At 44.8% G+C, this 13,497-nt stretch overlaps 1 protein-coding gene across 1 annotated transcript in view; it reads left to right on the top strand.

The window, feature by feature from the left end:
• The window catches only part of LOC146172544 (nose resistant to fluoxetine protein 6-like), a 72,840-nt gene extending 64,914 nt beyond the window's left edge, over positions 1-7,926 (top strand). The window contains exons 13-15 of the mRNA XM_084585796.1: positions 3,138-3,327; positions 4,715-4,857; positions 7,287-7,926. Of these exons, the coding sequence (XP_084441922.1) occupies positions 3,138-3,327; positions 4,715-4,857; positions 7,287-7,586 (633 nt within the window). The 3' untranslated portion in view covers positions 7,587-7,926. The remainder of the gene's footprint in view (positions 1-3,137; positions 3,328-4,714; positions 4,858-7,286) is intronic.
• The last annotated feature ends 5,571 nt before the right edge of the window (positions 7,927-13,497 follow it).

Here is a 13,497-nt window from a genome sequence, read left to right as displayed (position 1 = left end):
GCACAGTTCATGTTTTATAGTGTAAAAAGCAGAGGGACCGGCCACGTGGCCTAGGGTTATACAGTTAGGCTGCGCGGAATAAGGTTCAATTTCCCTTAAGCTAAAAAAAAAACGTACATTCACCGCTAAATTTTATGACTACCAGTGAGGTCGAACGACTACGCCTTGTTTGGCATCAGTTCAAGCCGCGCAAATGGTAGAAGCGCACACGGAAAGGCGAATCCCCAAAAGACGTTGGAGGTATCGAGTATTTGATTTGCGAGCATCAGTTACTGCATCCCACATTCGTCTGCACTGATTCCACGAAGAAGAAATCTGCTGCGTAATTAATTTGCCTGCGAATATTTGTTACTTGCGCTTGTTACATTTCCCGTAGCTCGTATAAGCTTAGTACCGGGATATCGACAGTACACAAGAGCGTCCTTGCAACCAGGTGCTTCCTATGTCTTATTTTGGAAACGCGGCCAATGTTTAGCTTTTTCTTCGCTTCTGTAGAGCATGATGAGCACATCATGCTTGAGACCATTCGGCAATGTAAGCCGAATATTTTGGGTCTTCGGAGCGGCCTATATGAAGCCTTGATGGGCATCAAAAAGCGCCAATAACTGCGACATATCTACACAATCAAGAGAAAGCAAGCGACTGAACGAGGATATTTGAAACGTAGTGCAAGCGAAATTAATTTTGTTCGTCCCGAAGCACACTGTAACCATTCCGAGAAGTCTGGACAACCGCTTGAGGTATGCGCGGCTCTCACAGCATTCCGTGGGGCGCAGAGCAATCAAATCGGAGCAGTAAGAAAATTTCAGAGAAGTTAGGGAGCTTCGAACATTAGGTGCATTTGATTGATTTTCCATAACCATTGAAAATCTTACGCAGGAGTTCACCGAGAATTTTAAGTCAGATTTTGCGACATTTCGAGTGACTATGGCATCATTTCTTTTTGCTCAAATCCTCTCAGGTTCTTCTTGTTTGCTTATGCATTAGGAAGATGAAATATCTCTATTGAGTTACCTAGTGTTCGTTATCTAGTGCGTAGTGTGTAGAAGCTCTGTGCCCATCAAACTCCGGAATATGAGCGCCACGATTGCGCACTTCTGCGTCCACAGCTTGATGGATCCCTATAAGAATACCCGTAGAACAACGTTTTAAAATATTTTTTGTGACTTCACAGTGCACCTATATTCTTATCACTTCGCGAAGAAAAGCTGCGTACACCTTAGAGCTATTTGAAAAAACATGAAACATCATTTCGGAGGTGACGCATATTTAAACAACATCATACGAGTGTATGGGAGTCACACTGCTTGTCGGCACCGGAGGGGACCGGATGGGACCGTGACGCAGGGAAAAAAAATTTCAATTATCTCGTTTCCCCGTGTACTCATGTGGGCAGCCATTCATTTCGAGTTAGCGCGAGATTCGAAGTATATTTTGACATGGATGTAATGTAATTTCGAAGCTCCCTTTTAAGAACAGTATGATAATTGAGTGTCGGGAAGCAAGGTTCCTCCTTAACAGGCGCTCTATCAACTTGCCTCTATCGTAATAGCACGGGCGTTTGCCGGAGTACAACATGCTGTAACGTGCGCTACACTAGATCAATAGGAACGTTTTTGAAACGGTACACTTAGAATGAATTACATGAAAAGCTGTACTGATCGGCATGACAAGCGGAGAAAAATAACTGTTCAACTCGCTTGACAGCCGTCAAGAGTAAGCTCTGGTACTTATTTCTTGCGTAATTTCCATCACAGATGCATTTCTCGCTGCTTTAAAACAACAGTAAAAGGCTTCTTTTTTGTTTTTGTTGTTTTATCAGATGGCGCCGCTACGTGACTCACAGATTTCCCACACAGATTGCCCAGACGAAGACAAGTCCACTTGTCGAAACGTTGGCTCATCTGCGAACTGAGGCGTACCCCATTTACCCTTCTTCAGTTCTTTTTCATACCGTGCAAGCCGTGCATCTCCTTCCTTTCGTTCTACCTGAATCCTCACAGATTTCCACAGTCACATATTTCCCAGTGTGTTAGGCAGGCCTCGAATAAAAAAATCTAAACGCCTTTAGACAAATTTTCTCGTTCTCCTCTCGAAAGAAACGTGTCGGGCCACCTGCCTGCCGAAACCGCTCTGCGTTTAAAAATGTGAAGACACGCGCAGACGGCAGAAGCGGCCGTGATATCTCCTGCGCCGTCGTCTGCAGCGGTGCGCAGTTTGTTCTCGTTCGTTTGTAATGCGTTGAGAGCGGCTTCTTACGTAGAGCATTCTAGGTTGTCCAGTTTCAAGGAACGCACTACTAAGCCAGAGTAGCTCACGTCAGAGTATGCTGGACTTAAGCAGAATCTTGTACGATTCGGAGAAACACCAGCTGCTAGAGCGGCTGTTGAGGCTATGTTCGCGGCTTTTCAACACGCACCTGCCGTACCCCTTTAAAAATGTAGATTCGAAATGGCTTTGCATACTTTGTCGAAGTGTTTCTCAAAGCATATGCTGTGAACGAACGGCTGCCAGCATGAGTACACAATGAAACGGAAAAATTGTTCGGAAAATTTTGTTTCCAAGAGCATTCTATGAATCGCACCCATGTGGGGCCGGCCGCAGGGTGACCCTCACGCGCGCGTATCATGATGTTTAAATATTAATTCGTCTTTTAAATGATGTTTCATACCTTTGTCATCTGTTTCAGAGTTTACAGGGTTTATCTTCACGAAGGAACAACATCCTCGGTGCACTGTGGAAGAATAGAAATGTTTTTAAAAGTTCTTTGTACATGTATTCTTACGGTGTGCTATTGCACTCGAGACGCAAAAGTGGCCAAGTGGCCACCGGTGGCCCTGTACGCAGCGCCGACACTAGTGGGGCTGGCGGCGTCTACGGAGGTGATAAAGTTTGCGACGGGTATGAATTTCCTTGGAGTTGCGTGCAGCTATACTAGGTGAAGATCAGGCAGGAGGGAGTTCGTGGCAGGTTGTGCGGGATTTTTCATTGCTTGGAGTACGGCAAAAGTCCTCTGCCATTTTATTCAGCAATAATGAGCATTTTTGTCTTTGTATTAAGCTCTTGTGAGAATTTTCTGCCTTTATATAAGTCATTTACTAAAAATTACATAGTGTTTTACTCTCTCGTTTCCACAGGCATTGCAGGCGCTCGCGTGGGCCGTGTCTCTTGCCTGCGGTCTCTGCAGCTTGTTCATGAAGATCGGCTGGTACCAACACAGAAACCCAGCACCTGAGGCGGCAAAGCTGTGCGCTGCGTTCTTCGATCGCATATTGTGGTCGCTGTGCGTGTCATGGATCACGTTCGCATGCTCAACGGCCCGAGGAGGTGAGTATTTCACAACCCTTTAGGCATACTTTGCGCGGCTCGTGACGCCGCATATGAACTGTGACAGAAACAGGCAGCTATATACTAAAAAGCGCGTTCGGAAAGTGCATTGTCGTGTTGAAAGCAAGCGTTTACAGAATGCGCGTGATCAAGCAACTATCGCAAAAATGTTACGTGGCAGTAATGCGATTAACCCAACTAGCTTACAATTGCGAAGGAATAGAGTGGTATTAGACTTCATGTATTATAGTTTAAACTTTATTGTAGATAACTATACTTTCAGGCCAATACAACGGTGACCTAAATATTGGAGGAGCCCACAACTCCTTCTGTACAGAAAGAAGCGGGCATTTTTAGCGGTGCGAGGTCATCGATGGCCTGTGCGCAGGATGATGCTTAAGATACATTTTTTAAAGAAGGTAAAGACAGCTAACTCTGTAGAACTTGGCAGCTGGGCTGCTTCATGGCCTAGGCGCCTGGTACTGATAAAAGGGAGTGGAGCATGCATGCCCTGTACAGGCCTTACGCAGAATATGGCAACGCAATCATGTAACCTGTAAACTTTTGCTGCCAGCGGCGCATGTATATCTACCACGGCGCCCGTGTTATGTCAAGCGTGCAAAGCCAGGAAGACGGTCACGCCGGAACAAACCACATTGTTGCGGAAAAAGTGAACCAATAAAAAATGAAAAGAGCGAATATCGGCTGAGGAACGTCAAGCCAAGGATCCGAGTGCTTGGTAGCCCGTCGAGGGCATGAAATGCTCCAGTTTAAAAAAAAGCAGAAAAGAATTCAGACAGCATAGCACTTAATTAGACGGTGCATGCCTCACGCAAGATCAAAAGGCGTGGTCTCGACCGTGGTACGTACACGTGACTAGGAAAGCTCAAAGACCTCTGTTAGAGTTTATGCGTCTTCAGTTTCTGCTCGTCATCGCTGTAGCTAAACATCTTACCATTAGTTTCGATGTTCTAGCATAAGTTAAGGGTTGCATGAATTATGTGAGAGTGCTTCCAGGTTTTTGGAAACATGAATATATGTTGTTGTAAGGCTCTAAAAGAACTGCAAATTCTCGACTGCCTTTGCTTCCACGTTGAAATACAGGCGATACACTGCGTACTTCCTGGACTGTGTGGTGTTGTTCGCGGATGCGCTGCAATGCTTAATACGTGGTGACTAAATTTATTCACTTGGAAAAGAACTTACCCCATGCAAAGCAGGGAACAGAACACGAGTAGTCTGGCAAACAGCGCTACGAACCTTGTTCCGCTTAACCCTATGCAGAGGAAGGCGTGCGACACCTTGCTATTTCATTCTCATTGGACAATATACGGGCTATACAAACGCCAGTAAATGGTTCTCAAAGGGCATGTTTCTCCATTCGCAGGTTGGCTGTGCGAGTTCCTGTCGTGGGACGCCTTCGCACCCTTAAGCCGATTGTCTTTCGGCGTCTACCTGGTGCACTCGCCCTTTTTCCTGCTCACATTCCACATCTCTAGAGAACGCATATACTTCTCGCACTTTTTCATCGTAAGCCCCGAAATACTGCTCATTCGCATGACCCTGAGAAGTCTCTTTTGTTTGATTACCCGAGTACTCGCGCGTGTTTGCCTGTTGCGCTCCAGCTTGCTTTGGTCGATGGATAAAATTAGCTTGCTATGTGCAATGAAAAACAACACAACGCTTATGCTTGTTGAAAGTATAGATGATGCTCAACAGCGCATCGAGCTATGGACGTGCCCGGAGCTCTGAGTGTCCTTTAGGCACAAAGAAACACGTTATCAAGGAGACCTCATGAGGAACCCTCATGTGTAAGATATATTGCTTACACTCCTCTGTACACTTGCGTGAGAAAGGGCCAAGTCACTTTTAAGGTATAGAAGTCTTCTAGGCGAAGCATAGAAATGTGTGCGAGCACAGCAGGGAAGCAAAACGTTGTGGATGGTTACTTGAGGCTGCTTACTTGCTGTGAAGGCGAAAGTGTGAATGTCTCATAATGATATTAGTTTTGGGTTTCCTTTTTACTATGAAAACTACTGAGCGCACCGCGCATTTTGGACTGCACCTTTATTCAGCTTTGAAGGTTTCTGCCTTTCTCCTCATCTAGTGCTCGGTTACGCTGCATTTTGAGATGTCTTTTGTGGCATTTGATAAAACCTGTGTAAATATTTTATGTAAATATCGCTCATTTTCAGGGCAACAAATACCATGTTGAAAGCAAAGAGAGGGAGAGAGAGAGAAAGTAGACTAGAAAAGCAGGGAGGTTAACCAGGCGATGCCCAGTACGCTACCTTACACGTGGGGAGGGGAACGAATGGAGAAAAAGGAAAGAGCGCCAAGGAAAGAAGTCTATATGTCCAGAGATCTATAGTGAAAGGGGGTAAAAAGCTTACACTTAAACTCTTGAACTCAACCCTGAGTCCTTTAAAAATTTAAGGAGTGCCTTCAGTGATTTCCATGGAGATGAAATAGTCATCCAAGGGCCCAGAATGTTAGCCTCTGTAAGAGCGCGAGAGTCCAAGCGGGGGAGTGTAGCAGCCATGAAGGCACGCTCACGTTCAAAGAGTGGGCAGTCACAAAGTATGCGCGCAATAATTTCAACACCCCCGCAATGCTCACAAGTTGGAGAGTATGCCATGCCGATGAGATGGGAATAGGCGTTCGTTAAACACCACTCCTAACCTTAGGCGACACAACATTGTAGCATCACAGCGGAGGAGGCCATTGTACATGCAGTTGAAGTAACTGGCCAAAGTGGTGCGAGCAGGACATCGAGCCTCCAGGCGTAGACCATGATTATCTAGTCACGTTTCGGGTGATCAGTCGAAAGTGCCTTGCTGCGTCGGCTCTAGTAAATAGTATCTCGACAATGTTGGTTGTATTGTGAGCCCATCGAGCCTCATTGTCAGCTAAGTTTTTGCCAGCAATTCCACTATGGCCTGGTATCCACTGGTACATTATTTCGTAACTCTCTTGTAATGCCTGGTGGTGCAGATGTCGAACCTCCTCTACAAGTTGATTACGGTCGCCATGACTCAAGACCGATTGAAAACATTTTAAGGCGTGTTTGGAATCACAGAACGCAGCCCATTTAGATATACCGTACAGTAGCACGAATTGCGGCCAGTTCTGCTCGAGTAGAGGTAGTCTCATGTGAAATTAAATAGTAAATGTTTGCTTGTTTCGCAGCAAAAGCCTTCTTGGCCTATGTGAAACGTTCCTGTTTCTCAATCCGAAGGTCCTGATTCAATTCGTTTCTATTCCAAAATAACTACATTTTCTTCCCGCTAATTATCTTTCTTTAGTACAAGAAAGCTTCACGAGAAGTTTAGCGTCAATCTGATTATTTGGAGTTGTTTTTTAACTTTAAAATTGTGTGGGCCAAGAGGGCCTTTCTAATTTAGCCCCGGCTGCTGATGGGCATCCGGTATGACGGCGACACAGTCCCCGTTAGTCAATCTGAGGTTTTCTTGACCAAATTTATTGGGACAACTCAGGGTTTCTTTGCTGACGAGCCATATAGTTTCCGGTTTAAGAAGCGGGAAACATCTGTTCGGATCTTGGCAGCAGCAGAGACATTCCCGGCAGGGAAGTGCGAACTGCGGCGGTTGACACGAGCACACCACTGGCTATAAGACCTCGTCGAATCGGTAAATTAAGACGAGGCATGGGGCTATACTGCGCTTATGTTAGGGTGGGATTCGGAAGCAAGAGCATATTTCAGAGCGTTCTTACTCCCGCAGTGCGTACTTACGCTTCATCAGCAGAAAGTCATAATCCTCGGCGCGGCTCTCAGTCATCTTCAACGACTGTAGGCACTTCTGTCCAAAAGAAAGAGCCTGACAGCCACCCCTTAATTTATCCAAGCCAAATTTATTTGCGACTATTTTCTGTGGTGATATTTTGTTTCCGTTTCAAATCATGCTGTTGATCGCCCAATTCTCTCTACGATTCTGCAGGTCACCCTCTTCTTCTCGGCCCTGTTGTGGTGCTTCTCACTCAGCTACTTGCTGTTCGTCGCCTGCGAGGCACCTGTTGGACGGCTGGACAAGTTAATCTCCTCGTCGCGAGCAAATGAGGCTCGGAGCCCGGAATGCGTTAGCAAAAAGACAGCTTCGAACTGTCAGCAGCACGCTTCCACTACGCAGAAGATCGCCGACTCCGGGTGCTGCGAGTCCGGCCTTTCGCGAGGCGAAGGGGCGGAAAATAACAAAGTCCTGATTATAATCAACGGCGAGACGGTGTGCTATCACCTTTGAGCAATTGCCACAATGACGGCAAAGAGATGTTGATAAATCACGGCCTCTCTCTGGGCAGCATCGCGAAGGAATATATCTGGTTCATAACGCTAACAGATATATAAGGACAATAAAAGCAGTAAGAACGCTCTGGCAGTGCACATGCATTAGCCAAAGCTTGTACGAGCCCGGGTGCGGCAATACAAGAGGCATTGATTTTAAATCTCCTTCAATATTCCTGAAATATTTCTTCTAATTTCATACATGACAAAAAAAAACGGCGACAGAACGGCGTAATAAACTTGCACTGCCGAATGTAGAGGACGGACAAGCCAGTTTAAATAAATTCAGAAGATGATATTGCCACTCGACAATAGATCGCGCTGATTGTAACTTCAATAAAATTTGTCGCCATACTTGTTTCTTTGCTGCCTTTTTATTTTTCAGGAGCCACGAAAGGAATGGAAAAGACGATTTCGTGGAGAATGCTGTGTACACTTGCGAACAGGTCTAAACAGAACTCTATTCGCGTCTTTTATATAAACACGGCAGGTAAGAAAGTAGAGCCGGGAAAATTATTTGGTGCCCCGTAAAGAATGCCGCCCAGGAGAGAGGGGGCTCACACTCGGTGAGCCAGTCCTGAATTGCTGCAACATCATTAAGCATATTTTCCTTCCTCTTTGCGGAAGGCTTTTATTAGGGTAACATCCAACTTCGTGTGCGCTGGCAGACGTTTCTTCCTCAGCAGCGTCGTTGTGCGCTGTTCACAGCCATGCCTGTAGCATAAGACAGCTACAAGAGCGTGATTTGTGTTTAGATAGGGCTTTGTACAGCTTTACTCATCTGCGTTAGTACTCCGGGTTCTGCAGTGGGCGCTTGCACAGCTTTTGACGCCGGTTTCACGATTTTACGCGTTGCATAGAGCACTATTTGTAAAAACTTTTGCCAAGCTGTCCTCAGAGAAGCTCAGAGGGGAAAACGGAACATAAATCTCATGCATAAAGTGGAACATAAATAGTCAGCCCCATGGTCGATTTTCAAAATATTACAACTCTGTAGGCGATATGCAGCTTCATACGTAGTTTCGTGCACCTAATCTTGGGCTTCTTGCGTTTTGGCAGGATAATATGAACGCAATTCCCAACCTAAGCGCCCGTTTGGGGTTACAGCTTTTCGCAAGTATACTGCGTCTTTATGCACCACTGAACGCACATGTAAACCTATCAACGAACGCGTTGTTCATTTTTGTATTTTTAACTTCCCATAACTTGAAAACTTTCAGAATATATTTAAATGCTGGACGTTGCTGGACGTGAAATTATTTATTAGAGAGATTTAGCTTACCGTGTTCCACGATCCGCCACCGTGACCCTCTACCGCGGGTGGGCGACGATTACAAGCTGATTGATTCCGATGCGGCAGGCCTATGCGCCAACATCCAGTATGTAGCGCCATCTACCGGCTCCAAAGGCTTCTGGGCGTGTGCAGTGGATCGCGCGGTGGCGGATCCCGGTAGCTGATCACAGATCCTGATAAACTAAAACTCTCTATTATGACTGACACGAAACAAGTACCGCATGCTTATTCCGTAGGACCCATTTCACTTTTCTGGCCTAGGAGTCACGGCGAAGTAAGAAAAGCCATTTCGAAACGCAGTTGATAAAGTCAGCGCTACTACTCTTTCCTGCCGTAACAACCCTTCGACAGAGATACAGTTAGCGATATGGGAAGCGTCATGCGTGGAATGCCTTAAAAATGCGTGTATCAGCGCTACCGGAAGAACACTTACCAATGATATGACGATGATGTGCGCCTGCCGTATGATGATGAGGCTTGACCCGTTTCTTGTGCGCGAAAACCAGTCCGATGTGAGTTATGTGTTCTGTTTAGCTTCATTGAATGTGGTAGCATTATTATTTTATGTTCTTTAAACAACAAAGTGTGCTCTGCGCGGGCCTAGCTAAATAGTAAAATAAATGCGCCTCTGAACGATACCGAATGCTTCCAAAGAGGAATTGTTATCTTACGTTCCTGAAATAAATCGTTGCCAATTCCTCGTTTTTGCGCTTTGAAACGAAGCGGAGTTAATTCTGAATGCTCACGCATTTTGACATATACGCTGATAATCAGATTGCGTCACAGGCTGCCAGTCCCTGAGTAAAGCCCTGAGTAAACTAGACACCGTTAGAAATAAGAGCGGCATAACTGTGCCTAGAAGGAGGAATAACAGTGACATCATAAATAAAGTGTTACGAACTCTTGAAGTTAACTGCATAATCGGCATTGGATAACGAGGCTGATAATGGCAATGTTTCTGCGGTAAACAAAGTTGAATTAGTAGATATTTCTAGTAGCCGGTTTCATCTCGCGTCGCCACTTCTGCTGGTGCCAGTCCATGGCTGACGTTATGCACGAAGTCGTTAAAGAATGTACCAGCTACAGTACCTTTGTTTACGCACTGCTTTTATTGAATGGGTTTATTCACTCTATCTTTGTGAAAAAAATGATGACATAATTATGCCGAATTGTCCCGAGGGAAATGGTTCGGGAGTGAATATAGAAATAACGGCCGTGCATCAACACGGAATAGTGCTGTGAGCGCCACTACAAAAAAAAAACTTTTTCTGGTTCGACTGTAGCAATCGTTATTTCTTATCCAGGGAGAAACGTCAAATGGAAGCTTATGTAAACGAAGAGACTTTTGAACTAGCTTCACCACAGGAGCCAAATAAGCATCCGAATTGTAAAGACAGATAGCGAGACACAACTGCATAATCAGAACGTTGGAAAGCACAAACAGCGCTCGTATGACGTTACCACACTTCCCGACTAATGATAGCACAAAGCTGTCCTCAAAGCTGACTCGCGTGAAAAAAAAAAGCTATTTCACAAAGATATCATAACCGCATTTCTGCACCTAAATAGCAACCTACTTACTTGACCTCGGTCTGGCTATTCTTAAAAAGACCCCTACCACCAACACAAACAGGTGGGCAGAATACCAAAACGGTGCTTGTTTTTCTTGATTCCTTAATGAAACGTGGAAGGATTTTCCACTGATAATAATCAATTCGAAATACACGGAACGAGGGCGCGGTCTGTTTTTGCTTTTTCATATTTTTGTGTGCTGACAACACCGGCCGATTGGCGCCCATAAAGAAACGCAAAGCGGGATTCCCCAACGTAGCACGTTGTGGTGTTGATCAGTCGTACTCTGCATGTCCTTGTGGTCGTAAGGTGTTTAACGCTTTTGATTGAACGCATTATAGCATGCATGAAATGATAGAAAAGGAAAACGATGATAATTAAAAGCAGTTGGTTGCAGACTAGTACACTGCATATAAATAGCAGATACCATCGCTGAGCCAAAATAAGACTCTAGTACAGACTGGCATCTGTTTCCCATGTCTTTGTGCTAGCATGAGACTCCTTCACGAGAAAAGCACCAAGCGCGAACAATTGACTAAGCATCTGCGCACAATGCTTTGAGGTTTTGGATTATATATATTTATCGCAGTCCTCTCCAGCTTTCAGCTGCCGATTTTTATCGAGAAAGTCATTCAAACTGGGCAGCAAATTAAATTTCGGGGCAAAAGTCAACGCTGCAAAACATGAATACAAGGCTCAAGTTGTCCATCTGAATGTCGTTCAAGTGGACAATTTATTTTATCTTTACATGTACGGGAAAGAGAAACGGTTTCGGTTCAGCATGCTGGTTCTTCAACTATGAATTTATTTTTAATCGCATGCAGAGGCTCACACATCCAACTCTCCAACTCTGATTTGTCCAAGCCAAAGCAAGCGGTTTTAGGGAGATTACTACTTCCACTGTAGTTTTATGCTGTTACCTGTTACGTTACGCTCAGTGCTGTGTGTCGTACTTCAAATCTTTCATTTAATCGTTAAGAACTGAATAATACCTGAAACTGAATAGTAATACCTTAAAGGTGAATCATCGAGAATAGGAGTACAAGGAAAACGTGCGCTATTCTCACTTGGCATCGAATCGCAAGTTGTTTCGAACTCCCGGGGCAATGTTTACTGTTCTCGACAGAGTCAGCTAACGCTTAACTCCCGTCTCCAGCTGCGCTAAGCACACAACTCGCTTTTCTTTTGTTTACGCTTAAGTCGCCCCGGCTTAGCGCAGTGCCAGCAGCCCTTGATTGACACGTGCGTAATGCAAGCAGTTCCCTCTTATAGCACGTGCGTCAATCGACAAACCAGTCTGCCAAACACACGGGTCTAGTGAAATACAAGCAAGCATGACGAAACGCCTTTTCTTACTCCTAATACGGGAAGTCGCGCAGTCCAACGGGCACCTGGCTGCACGCCGACCGTGGGCAACAGCCTGACCACATTGGCCTCTACTATCCCTTCATAAGTTAGCCGCAGCGTAGTTTTCTCCAGAGTAACGGTGATTCACTACATGAAACGAGTACTAATCAAAATATTATTTTCCGATGAATTCGGATTTCTTGTTTCGCTGCAAAGAATTCGGTTCGGACTGAAAATAACGCCAAGGACACGTGCCGATACGCAAGGCTTTTCTTACCGCCGTATGAGCAGCAACAAATTGTAAAAACAAATTCGCAGCCCTCTGTTTACGGTTGAGTCAAATTCGATGAGAGTTAGTTCCGCTTTGCATCGTTTTTGTGGGTTTTATTGTTTGATTTCGGATTCTGCTCGTGGAGACCTTTTTAACGATAAATGACGACGTAGTAGCACAAGTTCAAGTGTTAATGCAAATATTTAGCCTACTCTATTCAGACCTGCCATGAGTGAAGCGCAATTGTACCTAATATAAGCTATTCATTGATACTGCCCTGATTTTAAAGCGGAAAATTCAACTTTTATTCGTGGTTGCTAATTACTGGCAAATCATTTAGACCAACAATTAGTGCATTTCAGTTGCACTCGACGTCAGTTTTACAATGAAGTAAAATTCGTTGATCTACCGTAAACTTTATTCTTTATTCACAGTTACCTAATTCAATGTCAATTATTAGAACGTGTAATTAGTAAACCGGTCAGTTACTCAAGCGGTCATAAAAGGCCCGGAAGTCATTCAGTTTTGCACCAGTTCGCCATACCACACTATCCTAAGCGAGACTTATCCCTAGGAAGTTAAGTCACTGTTTCTCCTTGGCTGAGCTTGAAGGTCAGGTTGACAGAACGAGGCGTTTGTATGTTAGTACCTGGAATAGCAGAGCCATCCTCCTGAAAGACATATTTGTGTGGGCATAGCAAAATCTTACCGGGAAGGAACTGCATAAGACGCCAATAAAATTACAAGATATTCTGTAGAATGAAGTGCTAATTTTTATCGAAGGTTATCTACGGTAAAACAGGAAGGACGGCGTCACATGCTGTGGGTGCAAATTATCCACTGACTTTGTGCCATTGTTCTTGATGCCACTTGCTGTGATGATCTTTTTCGAAACACGTAGGCTCTTGTTCGTTTAATGTTTCCTGGTCGAGGAAAAAAAAGAAGATTTTACATCCTGACAACCGGGAACATCAGCCTGGTTCAGTTACAGGGCTGCGCATACGACATAAGGCAAGGAGCTCAATTCATAATGCCTTCAAGGTTGGTAGCCATGATATTCTACCACATGATACGGTGTCCTACGATGCGGCATGGTATGCTGTGGCATAATATGACATTAGATGGGATGCTACAGCATGTGAGGTAGAGCCTTAAGCTATAAAGAACCTATTGAGGGCAACCCAGTAATAATTTTGACTACTACAGATTTTTTTCATGGGCACTGCAATCGCACAGCAGAAAAGCCATTTTAAATTTTGCTCCTGCCAAAATGCAGCCACCACAGTCGACACGGTGCGAATTAGATTCTATGACTTTCGTAATCTGCAGTCAGGTACAAACTCTGTTGTCAGATAAGGCGATGAGGATGGCACTGCACAAACACCC

This window comes from Amblyomma maculatum, unplaced genomic scaffold (assembly GCF_055883805.1).
Source record: "Amblyomma maculatum isolate TAMU_Amacu unplaced genomic scaffold, ASM5588380v1 scaffold_13, whole genome shotgun sequence".
Taxonomy (NCBI): domain Eukaryota; kingdom Metazoa; phylum Arthropoda; class Arachnida; order Ixodida; family Ixodidae; genus Amblyomma; species Amblyomma maculatum.
The sequence above is the reverse complement of the archived record's forward strand: the minus strand, read 5'-3'. Positions and strand labels throughout refer to the sequence as shown.